The sequence below is a fragment of the Gavia stellata genome, chromosome 18 (genome assembly GCF_030936135.1).
Source record: "Gavia stellata isolate bGavSte3 chromosome 18, bGavSte3.hap2, whole genome shotgun sequence".
In the NCBI taxonomy this organism is placed as follows: Eukaryota; Metazoa; Chordata; class Aves; order Gaviiformes; family Gaviidae; genus Gavia; species Gavia stellata.
The window spans coordinates 13,237,349-13,261,052 of NC_082611.1; the positions used below are offsets into that span (position 1 = coordinate 13,237,349).

The following is a 23,704-nucleotide window of genomic DNA, read 5'->3' on the forward strand; positions in this document are numbered from 1 at the left end:
TTGACCTTTAATTTTTCAGAACAAGCCCCAGAAGGTGTGTATGTGAGTTAAAAGGTACTCAATCCAAAATAAAGTAGAAAAGTCTTTGCCATACAGCTGTTTACAGCAAAATGCAGTGCAAGCAAATTGCTATGATGGTGCACTTCATATATTGCATGCATTCTGGTCAAATCTGTGTTAGTAATAACACACAACTTTTGTTTGGCCATGAAAAGAACATATTTGGGGTGTTAGAAATGAGAGTGAGAAAAATTGATTTGGAAGTTAATGTCCTTGGATCTGACAGATGAACGCTGCACCGAACGGTACCCACTTTAGCAAGAAATTAATTCTGCTGTAGATATTGTATGTTTGGATTTACTGCAGTAGTTGAAAACTGGAAAGTGACTTCAGTCATGCTCCAATTTCTCTGATCCTCAATGGGAACACAGTATTATTTGTTCCATAGACTCCAGTGCTTGACAGTAAAATAGAAGCATGTGAATAAACAGGACTGCATTCAAGCGTCCCTCTCATTTTCTGAATACTATGACACAGGCCATAGCAGGACACAAAGTAACTGGAAGAGATTGATTTCTAGTGTGCTGGATTACTGTTTGTGTCTCCAGAACTACTGAGCAGATTGCCATTTTAGATTTTTCCCTCTTATTCTATCAAGAAAACAAAATTGCTGAAGGATCATGTAGTTGGTTAAGGAAGCAAAGTAACATTTTGCAAGTGAGCTGTACTTCTGTTGCTGAGAAAGAAGCTATGACTAATAAAGGAGCATTTTCCTAATCCTGCTTTTCAATTTTCATCATAGGAATTTGATGACAAGTATGTGCCAGTAATAAAGATGGGGAAAATTACAGGGAAATGTTTTCAGCTTTTCTGAAATTACTTTTTCTGTACCTTTTCCTCTAACTTTAATTTTCTTTACACAGGCATTGTTGAATGTGTACATCAACACTTTAGAGAATGGGTTTTTGCAACAGCTATTCTGATTTTTCAACTCTTAGGCTTCTTAGTGACTCATAAATGTTTAGCTATAAGACTGTCCACATTTGTTTTTCACAGATCTCCCACTTCAAATTATTACATTCAGTAATGCTCTTTTGGGCTTTTTAGAACTATTCCGATTAATAATTTTATAACACCTGATGTTCTCCTGTACTGTGTGAGCCAAAATTCTCCCCACCCCTTTTCCTCTTTGTGCTTGCTAGGTAATGAAGGACATTTACCTTTTTAGTCTGTTTTATATTAATATTCCAAAATGTTTCTTTTCTCTCCTACCCAGGATTATTGCAGTAGTTCTGAGAAAGTTTACGAACCTGCCAGTTGCTCGGATGAGTCATAATGCTGTAGTCCTGTTCCTCTGCGTTCATTGACGATGCCTGCCGCGTTTGGCTAGCTCATGGCAGTTAGAAATCTTGTTTCTTGCTGCATTCCAGTTTCTGTCGCTCTCTTTCATCTTTCTAATAATTCTTAGCAGTTTATTTAAACCTACACAATGTGACAAAGCTTTTCACCCCCTGAAGTGGCTGCACTGAAATGACAAGTTAATTGATTCATTTTTACATGACTAAGGTTTGCAAGAGACTTTGAGCCTTTCTTGGTGTGGGGCGCGGTACTCGGTGCGTGTAAGCTGTTTTACAGTGAATATGTAACTTCAATAGCAGAGTGGTCAGCACTCAGACCAATGCAAAGCTTCTCAGCTGTGTAGCGCAGTTGAATTTTGCTGCCCCAAGAACAAACATCCTGGGGCTTGCCATTCCATCTGTAGAAAAAGAAGAAGAAAAGGGTGAGCCGGAGCACAGGTCCAGGCTTGCCAGTCTTGCCTTGAGAATGGCAAGACAAGAACGGGCTACTGCGTCTGGCAGTCACTGCCGTGCACACAGCCTGGCTCTTCCATCAGTGCCAAGCAAAACAGCAGATGTGGCTTTCCCCACACAGACACAGCAGGAAGGAAAGCCCTCCGCGGCCCCAGCAGCCTGCTGGCCGGCGCAAATGCCTGCCTTGTCTTCTTCCCGAGCTTATGCTCACTGCCATCTTTGCAAACAACTCAGAAAGGGTCAAATTTTCGGACTTGCCCAGATTTTGCTGTCTCAGTTTTTGGAAACTCTTCTTGAGGAATGTTTAAAGTTGTCTGCAAGTTCTTAAAAATTCAGGGGTACATCATGTTCTGAAGCTTTACTTTGCAATGAAAGTACTTCTGTAATCAGCACATGATGAAGAGATAATTAAGCCTTGAGAGGTTAGAAGTTTTATGTTGGAATGGAGAAAATATATTCTGAATATGAGTTTGTATTTGTAGACAGCAAAACTTTTTCAGGGCAATCAACTTTTTGATTTACAGTTCAGACATTGTGCAGCAACTGATAGCAGAACCTTTCAGCACTCAGCATCTGTCAAGAAAGTACCTCATGTTTTTTAAATCTATTTGCGTAATGAGTTTTATTATGACCTTGTACTATAGAGAAAACCCTTAAGTAAAGTCTTCTGCGTCTTCAGAACCTGCTTTCCTTGTGTGTACCCCCTGCAGCTGATGCCAGACTCGCTGGGGAGGTGGGTCCACAGAGAGTGAGTGAAGCTGTGATTGTGTCTCATCTTTCTATCCTAAGGTTTTACTACACTGCTCAATAACTAAGGAGGCAAGCCTCATATGAAAAGCGTGATTTCTGAGGTAGCACAAGGCTTTTGCCATGGACTCTTTAGCAAAGATATCTTCTTCCTCTGTATTTCTGACTGAGTCTGTTCTGACAGAAGAAGAGCTGACTCTTTATACTTTCTCCATGTTTACCAGCATGTGTTTTATATGCTTACATTGCAAAACTATAAATCCCAGAATAAACAGATGACAAACTTTAGTGTATTTTAACTTAGGTCGGCTGGTTGCAGCAGTGTCTGTACCCATGGAGAGGAGCATTACCTTCCAATCCCTTGCCTGAGCCAAAACCATCCACTGAGAGGGGAAGTATCCTTCTTTCCCCACAGATAACTGTGGAGATCTAAAAGCATGAGATTGGATTGTATTGATTATGGTAATTGTCTGCTGTAGATCAGAAATATTACAAGTATCTTGAGGGTACGGCAAGCAGCTTTCTTTTTTTCCCTTGTGCACCCACTCAAAGGAATGGGATTTTTTTTCTTTCTCTCGACACAAACCAAAGATTGTCTTCAAAGTGCTGAATCAAAGCATGTCATTTAGAAAACTGTCTGGTCTTGTGTTGAAGATTGCAGGCTTGGGCAGTACCCCAACACCCTCTTGGCTATTTCCAGTTAGTTACCCTCAGGGCTAGGTAGCCATCCATATCTTATTTCTGGATTGAATTTGTGACACGTCACCTACCAGATGTTTAGCAACTGTTTTCTCCATGTTAAATTTCCCATTTAAAGGAAGGAGAGAGTCAGACTTTTAGCACTGATGGAGCTAAGCTGACTTTTAAGCTGAGGGCTGCACCAACTGAGTTTTAGGGAAGAGTGGAAAAACAAAGAAAATGATGGCCCAGCTATTTCTGTTAATGGTTGCATGAGCCACCAGTGCTTTCTCTAAATTAACTACTCCACTAAATTCCAATTTGATGACTTGAATGGTGACTGCTGGGGTAAGTATCCTTGAAGGGAAGCAATAAAGTACAGTAAGTAGTGACAGGAACTTCACTCTTCACTTTTTCATGACAGCAGACAATATCCAACAACCTCATCCTCTCCTGGTATTTCTCTTGGTTTAATGTGAGATGGAGAGGGGTATTTTTTAGTCCCACATTTTTGCTGTCTGATCTAGAGTTCTGCAAAAGCTAGGGTTCTGTATGAATTTAAGAACAAACATTGAATCATGTTGTGCATGGAAGTTGTGTTTTTTTTCTGTCAGTAGCCAAAATCTGATATGCCTAGGTCTTGCTCTGTTCTGTGGATATAAGTGAAAAGCTTTATCAGCATAAACTGATTTAAGCTAGTGGAAGTGTGATTCTAAAACCTCAACAGCAACAGAATTCACAACAGGTAAATACTGATATAATATAATTGAAGTTGATGCTCTTGTACCTGTTTGTGCCACAATTATTTTATTTTTATAATTCCCTTTCCACGAAGACAGGTCCCAACTGTTTATGAGCAATATTTTGCCAACCTCTGTCATTTGCATCCCACCAGAAAATTTTAGCAGTGCTCCCCAGTAATGCATTGTGGCTCTGCAAAGGCACAGCAGGCAGTGCCGGTAGCACCTGGGAGCTGCAGGGCCAGTGAGGGTGGCACGGTGAAGACCCCTCCAACACCAACCTGTGAAGCTGATTGTGTAGCTGTGTCCTCCCCATTCCTCTGACTCCTTTGGGGTGGGCAAAGATGTTGAAAAAGGAGAGCGTGTTACTGGGGGACATGATGACTTTGGTTTAGTGCATCGTTTAGGTGGGGTTTGGGCTGAGATGATAGTTTTTTCCTATTGCCTCTGTATTCTGCTAGTCTTGTGCAAGCAGTAGAAATCTTAAAGGTCTTAGCTGCAGATGAGGGCAGCAATGCAAAATAAACTTAAGTTTTATCTTTTTCCTTTTAAAGATTGCGTATGAATTTCTGTAGGTGTAAGAATGTCTTGTCTTTGACTGAGGTCTACTGCTGGCAAGCGATTGTCCTTCTAAATGGCCTCTTCTTGTATATACACTTTTACTGGCTTCATTTGTGAAATACCCGTGCACCTGTCTCTTCTAACTCCTGCTTTACAGTGCTGCTTAAAAATGATCCCTAAAGGGCACTGCCTCTTTTCCTTTCCTTACTGATTTTGCTTTCCTCTGCTTTGTTGTGTTCTCTGTATACCTTAGAGAATGGGATTATCCCATTCTTACATTTTTAGGTGGATGGGCTGAAAGGCTTGAACTTTTCCACAACAACTTCCTTTATTCCTGCTGTGCTCCAGGTACACAAATAATATATTTGGAACTGCGAATCATAAAGAAACATTTTCTGTAATTTTTAAGCAGGATTTAGATAGCTATATCGGATATGTTCCAATACCTTCCTCTGTCTTAGCAAGGACTTGACTTCCACCTTCATTGTTTATTTTTGGAAAGAGGCATAAGAGTGTGCGTGGAAAACTGGTGAAGTCACGTTTTCAGTCTCATTCAGTATTTTAAATAAGCTAATTGGTTATTGTTGTTGCAATTCTAAATTCTCTATTGTCGTTTGTGTTGGTTTTGGAGATAATTTTGCATCTCAAGATATTTATTATCCATTTTGAGAGCAAAGATACAAAGATAACAGGGCAAGAGATTTTGTAGCTTGGTTTCTCCTGCTCAGTATTTTTTAACAGCATCCCTTAAAATAGAAATGCAAAACTATGTGTCCTACTTTTCCCTCACTGAAATAGATGCCTTTTGTTAATTTTAGATACCGCAGAGCAGGATATGTAATTAATGATATCAAAGAATCCATATGATATTCAACAGGGTCCTAACATCAAGGACAAAAGAAGTCTAACAACAGCTGTCCCTAATGATTTGGTTTGTAAAATGTTTTCTTTTATTTCAGGAAGTTGGACGCTTTCATCTATGATGCAGCAGTGCTGAATTACAAGGCTGGAAGAGATGAAGGCTGCAAACTTGTCACAATAGGGAGTGGATACATCTTTGCCACTACGGGCTATGGAATAGCGCTTCAGAAAGGATCACCTTGGAAGAGACAGATTGATCTAGCCCTTCTTCAGTTTGTTGGAGATGGTAGGGACCAATCCTTTTTCCTTTCTTTCCTTTCTCTATGTATGCACAGTTAATTGAGTTTTAGTAGCTCTGAGCCTTTTACTACTGTTCTCTTACAGTCTTTAAAAAAAACAAACAAATGCAAACAAATGAGTAAAATTGTTTCTTGATTCTGAGACAGGATTTCTCTTCCACTCTGTTCTAACTCACCTCACTGACAAGGACGTTTGCGCCTATTTTCAGAAAATGTTTTCATATACATGACAAAGTAACACTGGCCTCAATGTTAGAGAGCATTTCTAAATCTATTCATTTTCTTTTTTTATTTTTGCCTTTGAGCAATTCCTGAGGAGTTTTTGCTTGGTAGATAAGTTATCTTTCAGCATGACTCTTTTGCTGTTTAAAAGTGTTTTGCTCAGTTCAGAACTGGTTTGAGTGATCATTAATCCAGGATGGATTAATTTAAACTTCTGGTAAAAGAATGTTTACAGAATTGAAGCAGGGTGACTGGTTTTATTGGATTTCAAATAGCTATTTTTCATTCTAACACAAAAATAGAAGAACTGTAGGTCCTCTTGGCACTTACGCCCTGTAGAAGAAGAAAACTTGCTGCACATCTTTGATATATTTGTAGGCAGTAATAACGACTCGTTCTCCACGGAGGGCTTGAACTACATTTTGATTGTAGAAATGTTTCTTTGCCGCAGTGAAACTTCAAGCCTTTCACATGTGCATGCAAATACAAATATGGTGGTTAAAAAAAATTCTGTGTTTTTTCCGACTAAAATCCTCCATCAGATTGGAATACGGTGTGTGTTACATAATCATTTTGATTTTTTTTTTTTTGTACATAGATACATGTGTTAACTTTGAATTTCTCTGTCAGTGAAAGAGAGCTTTATTGAAAAATAAATATACACTTACGGTCACCAATAGCATGCCATTGAGACTAAGAATGGTAAATTGCTGTCTAATAGGACAGTTTAAATGGCAAAGTGCAGGGCCTTAGCATGGTGTCCTCCTGTACCATAAAAAACAAGACATTAATTTTCATACTGGAGACAGTGAGTGTGTTAGTCTTTCAGCACATGGATTTTATTCCTATTATAATACTACATGACTGAAAGAGATGTAATCATCACGACTGATGCATTTTGTCTGGTGCACGTATAGAGATACTGGTATCATCATTATTGATTTGTTGGATTTAGAGAGGCTTATGGAGGAAACATTGCTTACATTCTGCTAAGGAATGAATATATGACCCATAATTGCTAGGTGTCAAGCAATTACATATTCTTGTTTTAAACAGTTGCACTTAATTGGCTAAAACCTTTGCTTTATTTGTGAATATTTTGTGAATAGAATATTTTTCTATCTGTCTAATACTGTTAAGAAGTGTTAGGTGCTGTAATTCTAACCTATTTTTAGATGGGGAAGTTGAATCAGAGAAGTTGAATTATCTGTCCCACACTAAATAAGAAAATGCTTCTGTAGCCTGAAGGAGGATCTGAGGTGTCTTTCTCAGTTGTGGGCTAACCTCTCTAGGTGTTGCCAGAGCATTGCTGAGGTTTTCATTTTCACCTCGCGTTTTCTTCATGCTTACTCTTTCATCATTTTTGATGCTTCTCATCCAACAAAAAGAAACAAAATCACGGGGAAAAAAATAAATTAAATAGAAGGGAAAGTATTTGAAGCTATTCAAGAAAAAGCTCGTCAAAATACCAAAGGTACTGCATTTTTATGCAGCACTTTGTTTCTGAATATCAGGGAGAAAATAAAATGGATGGGAGAAAAGAGGGAAAAATCTTATCATGTATTTACACTTTGACCTGTGGATTCACATAACGTATAAATGCTTATATCTTTAACCCATTTTAGTAGCTGAAAATAATACAAATTGATTGAGTCTGCAAAACTCAGTATTAAAACTTCCACATGAATAATTTATGTAATTGCAGTAGATACAGATGGCACCCAGGCGAATGAAACTGTCATGAAATGTCTGCTCCCATGTCCATCTTGCTCAGATATTACTTCAGAAGATAAGCAAAAGTTTTGAATGCACAAACCATGGGGATTGTGAATGTGTTTATGGCAATTTTTTCAGTACCTTTAAAAGATACTCTGAACAACCCATGAATCCCAAAATGTTCATTTTCTCTTTTAAAGGATCCCTAATTTGTTCAGAAAATGGTGTGGGCACTATTAAAGAGAATAGCGGTTGGACATATCTGAAGTTATTTGTAGGTATGCTTCCTTTAGTCCCAGAAATGTTTGCTACTTTGTCTCCCTTCATTGTGTCACAGGTCTAGATGATAATTTTCAGAAAAAAACACCCCAACAAAACAAATGGGGGGAAAAAAAAAGAAAAAAAAACAACCAAAAAACCCCTAAGAATGATATTGAGGTTGAAATTTCTTCTACTGATTTATAAAGTACATTGTAGGTGAACTGGAACAAACACCAATAAATTAAATGTAAAGAGTGATTGCCTGGAACTAGCATGACCTAATTTTGTAATCTATGTCTAACTTCCATAGTTCGATGACTAATCTTTTTAGCTATGAACTTACATAACTCTGTTTTGGTGAACTAGAAGGGATGAACCCAGAGTTCAGACCAACATTGCTTTGCTGTATTACTAAAAATCTCTTTGAAGTTATCTAGACTAAAAACAAGTATGGTTGGGGAGAAAGTTTCATCTTAAGATGATACTCCTGGGAAAGCCTCAGTGGAGTCTGAATGAGGTTGTTTAAGTAAACAGGCAAACACAAATGAAGGCAGAAATACTTCTTTCACATGTGTAGGCTCTGCAGAATTTATTATTCTCTAAGACTAAGCCTAATAAAACAGCAAAGTGCCTAGTAGTATGGAATTACTATTCAGTATATGTAACAGAGCATTCGTCACAGTATGGGATAATTTCAATGAATGATTATAAATCTAATGAGTTTCACAACTGTAAGAAAAAAAATCCTAATGAGTTGAACAAACACAATTTCTTGATATGAATGTTATGTTAATAAGAGGAGAGAACCTTTTAGATGATCCTAGATATTTGGATAAGACCAAGTAATTTGTTTAAAAGTGTATCTGATTGCACCTATAAAAAACCATGATCTTATCTCTCTTTTACATTTACACAGTACCGAGATAGCCTTTTGAAGTGTGTTTTAGAGCTTTCAGTTTCCTCTGCATGTGTCTTTCTCCCATAATTTTTCTCATTTGATTTTTTCTTGCTTCTTCTATGTAATTTTCCTACCCAAGCCAGTTCATTTACACATTGAAATGAAATTTTTGCACAGTGGATAGGAACCTTTTCCCTCTTTCTTGCTAATGTAAACCATCCAACTGAAGTATTAATGACTTGTTCATGCAGGAGCATCTTTTCATACTTTCCAAAGCATGATGCTTTTTCCTGCATTGAAGTCAATGGCTTTGAACCTTCTTTTTTATCTTATTGGCACTGAAAAAAAAATTAAGGTAAATACAGAGGGATGTAGGTTTGTGTTAGGGATAACTCTAAGCTTAGGCTGGGTGGTTTATATGTATCTACATGAGTAGTGTTCTGATCCTGAGGATAGTTCTACTGGGTGGACAAATTACACTGACAATTAACAATTACACTGTGAAAGTGACTCTGAAGTCTCAGCGGAAGGAAGCAGGCTGCAAGATGCCAAATTTGTTACTCTAACAAAGAGGAAAAGAGACAGAGGGAAGGAGGAGGGGAAGGAGTTGCTGAGGAGTTTGAAGAATAGCTACTTAGTTGTCTCAAAAACAGAATTATCCCCAAAATGTTTCATCACTTGGTCAATGTAGGTTCATATACATAGCCCAGTTCATAGGCAGTTGAGATGAATATACATTTGTTAGTATAAGATTAATTGCTTTGGAACACTGAATCTTTTTAATATAAAGAGTTAGGAGTTGCTTTTTCTTGTATAAAGGATATGAGTGAAGTGTATTACTAGTGAATTTCTGGCTTTGTACATCTTAGTATCTGTACAGCACATGTCATTATCTGCAAAATCTTCCAGCTGATTATTAGCATCTGCATTTTTGTTTAAAATAGTTGATCATCAGGATAATTCTCTAAAGCACAGTGGTGGTTGTGCTGTTTTGGGCTTGCTGTGGTCACAAGCCAAAACTTTGTTTTTTAACAGAGAAATAAAAATATTTCTACTGAGATGCAGAAGACTCTTTCTCAATCTTCTGTTGAGAAATAGAAGCACCCAGGAGTTCAAAAGTAACTACAATGGGACAGCTGCTAAAAAGCAGCACCATCATTTTGTTTGGATCTTCCGCCCACAGCCACAGGAATGTGTCAGAGCAGAAATGTTGTGCACTGAAGAATGGCATGATACGTGCTCTGATTTCTTTTACAAACCTCTGTAAAGAGCAGCTGGGCAGGCTGACATACCCAGAATCCAGCATGTTACCTGAGCAGCTGTCAACTGCTTTTTTGTGCTAGCTTGCCATTTGGTAAGTGCAGTAAAGGCTCAGGCACGCAGCCTGTGTAATTTAGCAAGTCCGTAACTGTTGGACTACAACATTTGTGAAGGCACCCATGTTCCTCCAGCCTTCAATACTAGGAACTTTTGGCCAGGTATTGCTAATACTCCTCCGGCTTGGGCTGCATGGTGCCATTTAAAGCAAAGGGGTTCTTTTCTAAAAATATCCTGCAAAATAGCTTGAAAGACAATGCTTCTGAAACCTATAGCATCATGTCTTTGGGATTTGGAGCAGAATCACTGGTGCCTAGTAGGTGAGGACAATTTATTTTTCTTTCTCTTTCTGTCTGTCTTTCTCTTTTTTTTTTTTTTTTTCATTTGTGAGCGAATGAGATTATTGGACTGCAAATGACAAAGCTGCTTTGGGATTAAGAGCGTAAGAGGGCTTCAGAGCGTGCATGGGATGGAGAGAAAGACAGCAAGGTGCCTTTAGCTATAGGGCATGCCACAGAAATAGAGGGATAAAGACACATGACAGAAGAAATGGATGGAAAGAAGGAACAGAAAAATGCTGGGGAAAGAGGGCAAGTACGGGGAGGAGTGGGAGAATACCCGCCAGCGGGCCAGGTCAAGCATCTGCTATGTGTGAGGTATTTGTAACCTATTGCACTACCTGCAGGTTACGGGCTCAGTTCAAATGAAGGTCTGGGAAGAGATCTCCAGGAAAAGAGGGGCAGGCGGTATAGCTGTATGAAGCCTTTAACCCTTAAAGCTGCAACCTTTAAAGCAATTAGAGACACAGAGATGTCTCTAAAGAAGAAAGCTGGTTTTGGTTTGAATTTCCATAGAGAGTCTGTTAGCCCCTTCCTAATAACTTTCAGTTCTGGTTAATCTTTACGTGCTTTTAGGGTGGCTTAGTACACTAAGAATTATTTTGCTGGGTGGATAATTGCTTCCCACTCCTTAGGGGTAATAGGTAACTGTGGAAATAAGATTTGACCCCTTACATCTGGAAGAGGAAAGCTCTTTGCTATTTTTTTCATATTTTAGCATAAGCCTTCCAAATCGCTGTCTAGATTATAAGGAAGTGTAGCAGTGTGACTCACACTGGCTGTTAAAGACCAAGATGGAAATACGTATGTGATTATAAGGACATATTTTCAGTGCATGCTGCTCAGGCAGAATACACCCACAATCCCAGTGATTTTCTGTTTATATATTTAGTGTCCTCCTTAAGCAGTGGGTGGAACAAATGTGACTGGAGAGTGTAAGTATGTAAGTGTAGGGTGTTTGTGTAGCTGAACAAGAGTTAGAGGGATTGTAATATTGAAAGTCGTACTTAGCAGCTCTGTTAATTCATCTGTAACTAATGGGGGCATCCAGAGTGCAGTCATTAGCTCGCAATAAGTTTATTGCTGTCAGTCGTCTATGTTCCTCTTGCTATTTTTACAGGAGGAAATAACTCAAAAAAAGAGCGATTGTTTTGGGGGATCCAGACTGAATTCAAAAAGTTGCTGTGCTTTTATATTATCTCTGCTATGAAACATGCTGTATAGATCATATAACTAGGTCAAATTGAAATTGATGAGCTTTATTGAACCAAATGCACATCAACCCATTTGGCTTCTGACTCCTCTATTCAGGGTAAAGACCCTCTTATGTTAGGTTCTCCAAGTGATGGAGTGCTACCTTCCCCCTCCGTCACCAGAGTGAGTGTGAAACAGGCTGTCCCTGAATTTGAAAACTGCTGTTTGTCCAGTCTGAATAAGCAGATGCTTCTGCTAGTGCAGCCACAGTCTTTTGAAGATGATGCCCTACATCCGACTGATGTGAAAGTATATATTTAACCCTTTTAGTCAAGATCTATTATTGGTATACGTCAGTTTTCTTTACTTGCATGCTGGCTCCTCAGGCCGAACCTCAGGTTAGCCCTTTGCACAGGAGTCACGACCCCTTATACCATCAATACCAGCCTGTTGCTTTTTGCACGTTCTGCTCTCTCATGCACAGTCATCTCCTCCTGGGGTGGCCTCCTCCTGCCCCGCACCTTATACAAGCCTAGGGCATGTGCTGACAAGAGAGGTCTGTTGTACCTAACCAAGAAATCAACAAAGGCGTTGGGCTGCAGCTCGGCTCTCTCCGCCGGGCTAGAGCATCCTTTCCTTGCTTGCCCCAGGCAAGCTCCTGCCGACTGTGCAGACTGCAGTTAGGTAGGGACAGTTGCGGTGTGTGAAGCAACACAATATAGGGGAGAATTAATTTTTCCGGTCAACTCTCATTCATGCAAGGCAATGTTTCTCTGGAGTCAGAGGGGGGTGACTTCCGTGCAGCTGCAGTTGCTGATACGCCTGCTGCAGGACCTGGCATTGGTGCAGGCGTGTGCGGCACTGGGGGTTTCCACAGCTCAGGTGGTTGCACGTGCCTTTGTGCAATGGATCTCGCTGTGTAAATCTAAACTCTCATCCATGCTCAAGAGAGCAATAACTCATTTCAGAAATGTCACTGCCAGAGAATGCCCCATTAGATTATTTTTTCACCAGTTTGTTTTAGGTTTGTTGTTTCTCTTACGTTCTGTTGGCACCTCAGTGCCAGGTTTTGGTTTGCAATAAGGTGAAGGTACAGGCTGGCACTCTGAACCACCCTGAGACTGTTATTTGTGAACAGCACATGAAGTGTTAAAAATTCTTTTTCTGGATCCAGAAGGGACATAGAAAATAGATTTCTTCTCCCTTTATGTGTGAGAATAATTAAATAGGTCAAAATTAAGGTAAGAACTTGATGAAAATACCCCTCCAAAGTACCTAAGGAAGTAGTTGAGGCAGCCTGTGAACCATCAGTGATTATCTCCAGGAACCTATGGCTTTGACCTACGTGGTTAAAGTAGGGCAGAAAAACACCTGCCTTTTAAAGAAGAAAAATAAGAACTCAGTGAATTATAGACTTTGGTGCTTATAAAAATATTAAAACAAATTATTTAGCAATTTAATGTGATCATTTGGAGGATGATAAGAGAATCAAAACTAAAAAGTTCATTTTTCAATTACAAATCTTGTAATATTAATGTAATTGCTCATCTGATAGGATAACTGTTCTTGCAGAGAATGTAGGTAAGTGAAACAGAAGTAAATAGTAAATTCTTCATAAGGACCATTTCTATTTCCTTTTCCACTTAGTCAATGCTTTGACTGTAATCGCTGTTTATATGTTGTTCCTTATTCTTCCCTCCTGTAATTTTTATTTAATGGTTTCTTGACAAGCATTTCTCGTGTGTAGAGCTAATGCCACAGTCATATCTCTGTCTGTTATTATTTCTTCAATTTCCATCCATCACACACTCTGTCCAAACTCCTGCCGGTGTTGTTCCCTCCGGGGGCTGGCTGTTTGTTCTCTTTTTGGATGTAATTATAAAACTTTGTGCTTGTTTATTTCTGGAAAGTTTGGAACTAGGGACATACTTGGGTGTTAATGGGGTTTTTTTCTAATCATGAGGAAGGCATCAGACAAGTATTGAAAAACTGTTATTCGTGCTCAAAAAAAAAAAAAAAGGTACCCCAAATTGCTTTCCTATAAATACTTGTGGAGAATGATGGATTCTATGGGTTGGGGTTTCTCTTTTTTATAAATAACATGTAATTTTCAGTACGTGTGCATCTTCCTGGATGCATGTGGAGATGTAGAGGAAAAAAAACACTCAGAAAACAAAATAACATCAGCAAAATGACCCATTAGACAGCTTTAACTGTCAGTATCTCATGGCTGGCCCATCGTTTGGGAAGACACTCCCTCTTTCAGGAAGATGGTTTAATGTGCAAAGGAGAGAACCAAGGCGGGATGCCAGACCCTTACAAGATGCTGGGCCGAGAAAATGAAGGGAATCTGCGGATACCAGTAACGCCTCTGAAAGAACCCCTGAGAGGTGACACATCTCCAGGAGACAATGACAGACTGCAAAAGGGCAGCATGTTTTTCAGCTCTGAGAGGATGGTGGCAGGGACAGATGACACTTACCGCAGCAAAAAATGCTAAGGGCTATGATGAGGAGAAGCGTGTAATTCTACCCTTTGATCTGTATCTTTTCTGTGTCTGGATAATGGTGTTTTTATTGTGAAAAAAATTTTGAGAGGGCACACTGGACAGTTTATCACTCCTTCCCAGAGTGATAAAGTGTCAAATATGTTAGAGGTATTGCAGTAAAATGTAGGGAAAGAGGCACTTCTGGGACAGTCAGAATGGCCAACTGGCACATTTCTGTGCAAACAGCAGTCAGAGCAGAGAGCACCAGAGCCCCAGGAACAAGCCCAGGAGAAACACAAAGGGATCTGAGTACTGTTTGCTCTGTAACCTAAACCCATTGTAAATAAACTTGAATTACCACTGAGAGAGCTAGAATTTTGCAATTTATTAGAGAAGACCATACTGTGTTTTGAGTGAATAGTGCAGAGGCTCAACACTGCTTGAAATATGCATCTCAAAAATCCTTGCTTATACTGATTCTTACACTATAAATGAGGCAGAGTTTTTATGATACAGAGCTATAGAAATTTTAGAAGTATCTTAATGTAAGCACCATGCAGTTATTTGTGAATTCTGCAGGTTAAATATACTGTGAATATATTAGACAGACAATAAACACTATTTTTTTTGGTTATATATATTGGAACTCTTAATTTCCTAATCTTGTGCTAGTGTCATGAATGTACTTCGTTGCTGAAATCTGCAACTATCCATTTAATTGTTAATCTAGTCCACACAGGGACAGAGGTAGAAAATGATTGTGGCATTATATTCCTTTTGGTAAGTGCCTGAAGTGAAAACAAAAAGCCTTAAAATAAGTCTGATTAATATTTATAAGTAGCTTGAGACCCCCTATTAGATGCAGACTTGAACTCCATTAATGCTCGGTTCATTGAGGCCTGGCATTTACATATATTGAGGTGCTGACTTAGATTTCCAAGGTCTGTCTTATGGAAGATTTTGAGCTCTTGCTTGCCAATTAGAATTATGCACACGTGGAGATGACTGAACTCTCCAGTGCCTGGTAATCACAAATCACTGGCCTTTCAATTGCCAAGACTAGTATATTGCTATAGGTGTCATCACCCTACCCATTCACCTCACAAGTCGGCTCACCCAAAAGGATTTGGAAGACAGCAACATTCCTCCAAAAGGACTTGATTCTTTTAAATATTTTTTTCTGAACCAAAGTTCTAGCCTCAAAGTTCAATGTTTTGAATTCCAACTCCAGGCCGAGTTTGGAAGTGGCTGATTTTTCTAAGGACTGAATTGACACCCCAGTTAAAAAATTCCTCATACCCGTGGATTTTGTAATAAAAATGTTAAGCCTTCTGTAAATATCTTGGGTAAAATGTAATGGGCAGGAAGAGCAATAAATAGATGGGGCTTTTTTGCCAGTTTTATAGGGTCAGCTATGCTGAAGTGTTATTACAGTTAAATTAGTAACTATTTTGTCTGTGTTTCTGTGTGTATAAACACACATGTATATAAATATATACTGTAAATGGTAACTGATTTTTATATATAGACCAGAATTACCAGTCCATTCCCAGATAATATAATTTCATAAATATGACAATCCAATGATTCGCAGTGCTTTGCGATCTATAAAATTGTGGACTACTTTTGGGTATTAATTAACAGCAATTTCTGTCGTTGTCAGACATAATTGAAGGGATATTGCAACAGCAGGATCTGCAAGACTCTGGGATGCTTTGTTCTTCGTAGCTTGTCAGGGCAGTCATTTATCTCGACTCAAAACAAGCTTGGTTGTTTTCTGTACTGGCGTTTTTGGAAAGGTTACTGGATTATCAATAGTTACTTTAGATGTACATGCCAAAGGGAAAGAAATGCAGAGGAAACAGTAATAAAAAAGAGGTTTAAATTCCTTCGTGAATTTTGTTATGAATTGTAAAAGGGCACAGCAGTCAAATCAAATTGACGTTTGACAATCTTGGGAGATGTGAATTTTCCTGTGGGAAGTAGTGAGGGATGATTGTCAGAGCTTTGGCTACTAATGCACAAACCAGAAATATTGCTCTCCCTTTGGACTTGGGTTCCTTTCTCTTCTATAGACTCTGTGAGTTTTAGTCATAGACCTTGGGGAGGACTTGAAAGAGAGACGAGGGGAACAGTCTGCTGAGGTTTAGCAGAACAAAAGAAATCCAAATGTTCTAAGATATGGAAATGCAATAATGAACCCCAATTACCTATGTAGCAACAGTGTGCAATATCTGTACTGTTACAATTAATAATTTATTGTCCCTATGTCCTGGATTAGAAGACTTTTGAAGATTCATTAGGATTAACTTTCTTCTTTGGGGATCTTCTTAGGTATTTTGAAGATTGAGTACTGTAATTTGGGAGAAGATACACTGCCTTTTTCAGATGTAGAGGTTCAATTCATGCCTCAAGCACAAAACTAAACTCAGAATTAACTAGGAATAATCTCATAATCTCTCTTACAACTTTGTGAAATGCCTTTGCTAAAGTGCCTCGGTACTTGTCCTTTCTACTTCAATTTTTCCTTCACATTCTATGAGAAGCAATTTCTCCATCACAGTCTTGTGTTCCACTTCCAGCTCACACATCCGAATTACCTGTGGGTTGCAGCTTTCCTAGTGCCCTGGCACTCTATCCTGCAAAATGCTCTTGTGCAGCAGGTCATTGATCTTCTAGTCTAGCTTGAAGGTAGCTGAAATGTCAATGTAGCTTCCAGCCATTTTTTTCTGATCTTTACTCCAATGATGTATGAATTATAATACTGAAAATGTGTCCCCTAATCACTGGATAAGGATTCCCACTGTAGCATAGGAATTCTTCCCCCAAATTGGAGCCATGTCCTAAATTGGGAAACACACCAAGCTAGCTAATACTGTAGTTTCTGGCGCTCTGTATTGCCTGCTGTATTTTCTAGAAACAGTGAAGTTTATGCCATTAAAAATAATAATAGAATTACTCAGCTGACTATATCCCCAAGAGAGTAAAAAGGCATGTATGCACATGCAATGCTTCAGTAAGAACAACACTAAACGTTTGAAAATTAATCATACCATGCAATGTAAAACCCAACCTCGACAGGAACAATTGCAGTTTCTTGCACACCTCTGTCCGTGTTGGCAGCAGCAACCACTGCTAAGTGATAGCGTCCTTCATCTGAGGCCAAATCTCATCGGTGAAATACGGATTCTAAGTCTAAGAATATGCAACAGAGGGAGAGAGCGGATCTGCTTCCTTAGCTTTAAGTAAATGAGGTGTTTTAATGGCAGTAAGGATATGGCACAGCCAGGACCAGAAACCAAGAGTGCTCTGTGTCCAGGCGCGTGATGATGCCAGTTGTTTTTCTGCCACTGCCCAGGAGGCAGGCAGTGGCAGCAGCAGAAGGCCAGAGGAGACCGTAAGAAGAAAGGCTGGGTGGTCCAGAGGGCCAGGAGGGAGCAGCGGGAGGTGTCCAGGGCACCGCGAGAGAGAAGGCTGGGATTACGTGACGTGGGAAGGACTTGCAGTTACTGCATCAGCCAGGTCTCGGGGGAAAACAGAAAATGAAAAGAGATAGAGGCCAGGAGAACTGTATTTGAAAGATACTGCTAGTTACAATACAAATTGAAAAAAGAAACTTAAACAGGAAAAGGGGCATGCTGTATTCCTGCAAGTATCCAGGCATTAAGCGACAGTTATTTTCTACAGAAAAGCAGGTGGTGTATGAAACACAATAGACTTTGTTAATACTGTATCATATACAACTATTTTTCCTCACTTGCTGCATGTGCTGTACGGGTAAAGCTAGTCAACCTTTCCATTTCCAATATACCATCACTGTAACCTTCAGACATAATGCTCTGGGTGATTTTACATCCACTGTTGGTAATTGTTATTGCTTTGCCATAAATGAAAGTATTATGGGGAAGAAAACCAGAAAGTTTTGATAAATAATGTCTTTTCTTTCTAAAGTGCTTGTAGATCAGAAAGTGGTTTAAAACTTCATCTCTGAATCTGTTCATCTATTACTGATGTGCAGCCGACCGTGAGAGGAAATGTGACTAATGACTACTGCAGTGATGGCCCGGTGCAGCACACGGGGCAGCCAGCTGCTGGACGGGCTTGCTACTGCTCACGCTGAATTCTTAAACTCGCCATTTAATCTTTGGTGTTTGGGTGGTCTGTCTTCTAACATTCAGAAACATCTTCTTGGGCTGGGAGGCTGGAGTAAAAATATGGAAGGGATCTGTCGATGCAAAGAATATGTAGATACCCGGATTGTAAGGTTATCTGGTTAGTGGCTGTTCAACTCAAAAAATAAAACAAAAGACAAGAACACCAATGAATCAAACCCCCAGGTACCCAAACCCTAGCAAACAAGAGACGACAGCAGAGACCAGACGTGTCAGGAGAGGTTCAGCCAGAACATTGCAACTTGCATGAAAAGGGGAAAAAATGGGAAACGGGTCTCACAGGAAAGAACAAACTTCTTACGGCATGTTTTAAAGGGGTTGTGAGAACACGGGAAATTTATTTTGTGCTGTTTAAGAGAAGGGCCGAAGGGAGGGGTCAGAGTGGATCAGGGAGGAACAAGTGTAGGAAAATGGAGAGGAGGGGGGGTATAAAAGGGGTCTGGTTGTGTGCAGGATGCTTGTCTGACTGAGCCCCGTGTCTGATCGCTGCAGCCTGTCCCATCTCATCACTAAACTCAGTTCCTAGCTGGTTTTGATGTGATCTTGCTTTCCATTCGGTGTGTATGAGTTTGGGGGAAGATGGAATTTGTTAACGGACTTCTGGAAAGACCCGAGGTCCAAGCTGGTGCCTGGGTGAGGGGTGTATAGGGTCTGGGCACAGATATTGCACAGACTTAGCCCATGCCTGTGTTTGAGGGGGTCTGTAAATACCGGTGTGTTTGTGAACGACATGAGTGAAGGTGTGTGCCTGTTTCACTAGCAAACTTCAGTCCTCATCAGCTGGGCAGGAGGAGGATGATCAGGCCGTCTTTATTTGTGTTTGTGGGTGCTGCTAACAGCACTGCTGTCTATGAGGTCTGCGCATGCATCGGCATCTCTGGAGTACACACGTGGGCTTACTACCGGCTGGACCTGCAGACGGAGCAGCACCGTGGCAGCTGTTGGGCTGGGACGGGAGGAGCCTCCTGGCTCCGAGTGTGCACCCAACGCCGCTCTCCTGGGTGGGGCGGAGAAATCCCCTGTGACGGGATCCCTCCAGTTCCACTCTCTGTAACAAGTGATACTAGTTATAGCAAGCAGAAGAAAGTTTTACCCCCACCACAGACCCTGCTTTCCAGAGCAGCCAGCTTCCCACATAAATGATGAAATCTGAGGACATCTGAAACTAGGGTGCTGTGAGTTGAAATCTGCTGTATTTGCAAATTCTTGGTAGATAAGACTAAAGTGCTTCACAAATGAAGCATTACATGGTGCTCTATTTTTAAACTTGCAAAGACTTTCGAATACTGTGAGCAGTAATTTTTCATTCTAACTGGTTTGACTCCTTGCTCTCCTTAGGGGAAATGGAAGAGTTAGAAACCCTGTGGCTGACCGGTATTTGCCACAACGAGAAGAATGAAGTCATGAGCAGCCAGCTGGACATTGACAACATGGCAGGAGTGTTTTACATGCTTGCAGCAGCCATGGCACTCAGTTTAATAACCTTTGTCTGGGAGCACTTATTTTACTGGAAACTCAGATTCTGCTTCACTGGAGTCTGCTCAGATAGACCGGGATTGTTGTTCTCAATCAGCAGGGTTAGTATGACTTTCATTTTCCCTCTTCAGGCAACAGACAGAATAAACACTGCCTCCCTAAAACATTCTCTTTCCTTTTATTCCCACTTGGACATTTGAAATACATGTTAGAGCGTCAGTGTGATGCTCTAGAATAGTCAATGGGCTTAGGATGTGCTTGCACTCTGGGGGAAGTCTTTTCTCCATTGAATTATTCTAGGGTATGAATTATCATATGCCAGGATAATCAGTAATCAAATGCTGAAAACAAATACTTTTAGGGGAAATTTTTATGACGAAGTGGTAGAGCTGCTCAGATGCAGGAAATGGATTAATTTCCGAAAAAAAATCCAAACAAAATAAATACTAAATTGATGACAGACATTAGCTCTCAGTTTTCTGTATTTCTTAAACAAGTGGATTTTAAGTGATAAAAATATACTGGAATATTTTTATAAGCTTTTCTTGATAGCAAACTTGAATAAACCGCATGAGAAAAGGTCAAACACAAGTGTCATTTATGTTTGGTTAGACACTAAGACAGGTTTTAATGATAACTTTACCAAACCCAAAGTGGATTTACATAGCCAAATAACTGATACTTGTTGCAAAATAAGGGAAGTATGTGCTTGTTCTTATAATTTTGACAAATTATTTGGTTTTTGTCTTTTTGGTTTTGTTAAGCATATAGTACTTTCATTAGGTAATTCATTTTGCTGGATTTTTTTATATAGCTGAGAATTGAAAATGATACTAAAATGCCTAATTGCTTGAAAATGTGCTGAAATTACTCTGTTGAGTAAATTGGACAGTATTGGAACTGTGTTAAAAATGCTCTGCCCTACCCTGTTGGGGATTGCCTGGAAAAACATACACACTTTAACCTCCACAGTTTACATTTGAACTTTGTACTTTTGGCCTTTTACATGTGAAATTCTCCTAACAAATGCGGAGAAAATAAAGTACTTATTTCAAAGGCAAATTTCTGAGAATTACAAGTTCACAGGGTCAGAAATGTCTGTTGAACTCACAGGAGTGACCAAAGAGGTTGAAGTCAAAAGGTGGGCTTCAGCCTTTTGCTCGAAGTGAACTCAAATTCAGCCTTTAGAAAGAGCTGTGATTTTTTCATATGTACTAGGACAGGAAAGAGAAAAGCTAAAATACGATGACTAGAAGCCTTTTTATTTCAGTGAAAGTGACGAGTACCTTTAACTTCCAGGAATATAGCCTGACTGCAGGCTTGTTTAGAGGGGTAACTTAATTGCTGGTTTAAAATAATAGTTTCCATTACTGAACACTAGTTACATTTTGTGATGAGACAAGGGAACCTTTCTGGCGTGCCTTCTAAGCTTGCTTTCTGGAATAAGCAGGGGAGGCCAACATGGACCACTGGTTTGTAAAATACTGGCAATTTTTCTCCTTTACAGTTCCAACAGATAAGGCAGAAATTATTCTTCCATACTGATGTAAGGAAATGCTAAAAGGATAGATATGTACTTTTAATCTTTCCACTTATTAGATAAGAAATGTTTATTTTTTCTTTATTGCTAATTAAAAGTAAAATGGAAGTATTTAAAATTTACGCCTAGTGATTTAATTTGTTTTATATTACTCATATTATACAGGGTATTTACAGCTGCATTCATGGAGTACACATTGAAGAGAAAAAGAAGTCTCCTGACTTTACTTTGACCAATTCCCAAACCAACATGTTAAAACTACTGCGAACAGCAAAAAATATGACCAATATCAATCCTTCAAGAATTAACTCCCCCAAAAGAACAGCTGATTTTATCCAGAGGGGTTCCTTGATTATGGACATGGTCATGGATAAGGGAAACTTGATATTTTCTGATAACAGATCCTTTCAGACAAAGGATAACTTTTTTGGTGACAACATGAGTGAACTGCAGGCGCTTCCTGGCAGTCGACACAAGGACAATCTTAACAACTATGTTTTCCAAGGTCAGCATCCTCTCACACTGAATGAGTCCAATCCAAATACAGTAGAGGTTGCAGTAACAGCAGAAGCAAAAGTGAACTCCAGACCCCGGCAGCTTTGGAGGAAATCTGTTGAATCTTTACGTCAAGAATCTGTACGTCAGGGCCAAGGTTCCCAGAGAGAAGACGGGTCAGATGAAAACAGGCAGCTTTCAGTGAAAAGCCAAAGATACCTTCCTGAAGAGATTGTCCATTCAGATGTATCGGAGACATCAAGCCGAGCTACTTGCCATATGGAACCTGAAAACAACAACAAGCACCACAAAACCAAGGACAATTTTAAAAAAAGGACAGTAGCATCAAAATACCCAAAAGACTGTAGTGAAGTGGAACTGACATATCTGAAAACCAAACAGAGCTCTCCACGGGATAAAATCTACACAATTGATGCTGACAAGGAGCCAGGATTCCGCTTGGATACACCTCAGTACATTGAAAACATTGTCCTTCCAGAAACTATAGAGTTTCCCGATGTTTATCAAGATCACAATGACAACTACAGGAAAGCAGAACATGCTAACAGGACTCCCTTGCATAATGAAGACAGTCTTCCAAATAATGACCAGTATAAACTTTATGCAAAGCACTACACTTTAAAAGATAAAAATGCTTCCCTCGTTGACATGAACGATAGATACAGACAGAATTCCACCCACTGCAGGAGCTGTCTTTCCAATTTGCCCACTTATGCAGGACACTATTCGAGCAGATCACCCTATAAATGTGACGCATGCTTGCGGATGGGGAACCTCTATGATATTGAAGAAGATCAGATGCTGCAGGATACCACGAACTTATCACTTCCTGAAGAAATATATGAACATAGTTGGTCACAAAATAATGCTCTGCAATATCATAAAAAAAATAAGTTGAGGATTAGCAGGCAACATTCTTTTGATAATATTGCTGATAAGTCCAGGGAAATGGATATTGGAAGACCTTCTCGTAGTATAAGCTTGAAAGAAAGAGAGAAATTTCTACAAAGTAGTCCATATGCAAGCATGTTTAGTGTTCCCTCAAGCAAACTGTTGAGCAACAAGGCCTCACTTTTACCTCACGCTCTAGAGGACAGTAAGCGGAGCAAGTCCCTGTATCCTGTTCACTCAGATGATAATCCCTTTCTGCACTCGTATCGTGATGACCAGCACTTGTCTCTTAGGCGAAGTCCAGCTGATCTTTATAAACATTCATTGCCAACAAGAGGAAGAAATGATAATTATTTAAGGTCATCCATAAAGTCTACAGCATCATACTGTTCCAGGGATGGTCGGATCCATAATGACATGTACATTTCAGAGCATGTTTTGCCTTACGTTGCAAATAGGAATAGCTTGTACTCAACTCCAAGGGTTTTAAATTCCTGTAGCAATAGACGTGTGTATAAGAAAATGCCTAGCATCGAATCAGATGTTTAAATTTTCCATGAACATTTTATCTATAGGGAAAAAAATAGTTGCCACCATCTTAGAGGGAGAATTTATCCTTTAACAGTATCCTGCTATGGTTAATGATATGTAAACCTCTCCCTTTCCCAGTGTACTTTTGTACATGAATAGGTAACCTAGTATGCTCTTAACCATCCTTTTAAAATATGTCTTGTTGAAAAGGATAAAAAATAGCCATTTATGTATGCCTTATATATAAATGGCAAGCTGTACTGAAATACCCCCAATATATGTTGGCAACTATGCTGTTTTGTATCTAATTAATTATTTACTCTTTCAGTTATTCTAATTTATGTTGCTAAGTATCATTCAATGTACTTTTGTCCTTAGATATGTTTAATGATTTTCTAGTACTGGATAAGCAATATGGTATGCATGTAGTATGACACAGACAAAAAG

At 39.5% G+C, this 23,704-nt stretch overlaps 1 protein-coding gene across 1 annotated transcript in view; it reads left to right on the forward strand.

Annotated features, from left to right (window-relative positions):
- The window catches only part of GRIN2A (glutamate ionotropic receptor NMDA type subunit 2A), a 180,937-nt gene extending 157,662 nt beyond the window's left edge, over nt 1-23,275 (forward strand). The window contains exons 11-13 of the mRNA XM_059826317.1: nt 5,497-5,684; nt 19,642-19,880; nt 21,485-23,275. Of these exons, the coding sequence (XP_059682300.1) occupies nt 5,497-5,684; nt 19,642-19,880; nt 21,485-23,275 (2,218 nt within the window). The remainder of the gene's footprint in view (nt 1-5,496; nt 5,685-19,641; nt 19,881-21,484) is intronic.
- Nucleotides 23,276-23,704: the final 429 nt, after the last annotated feature.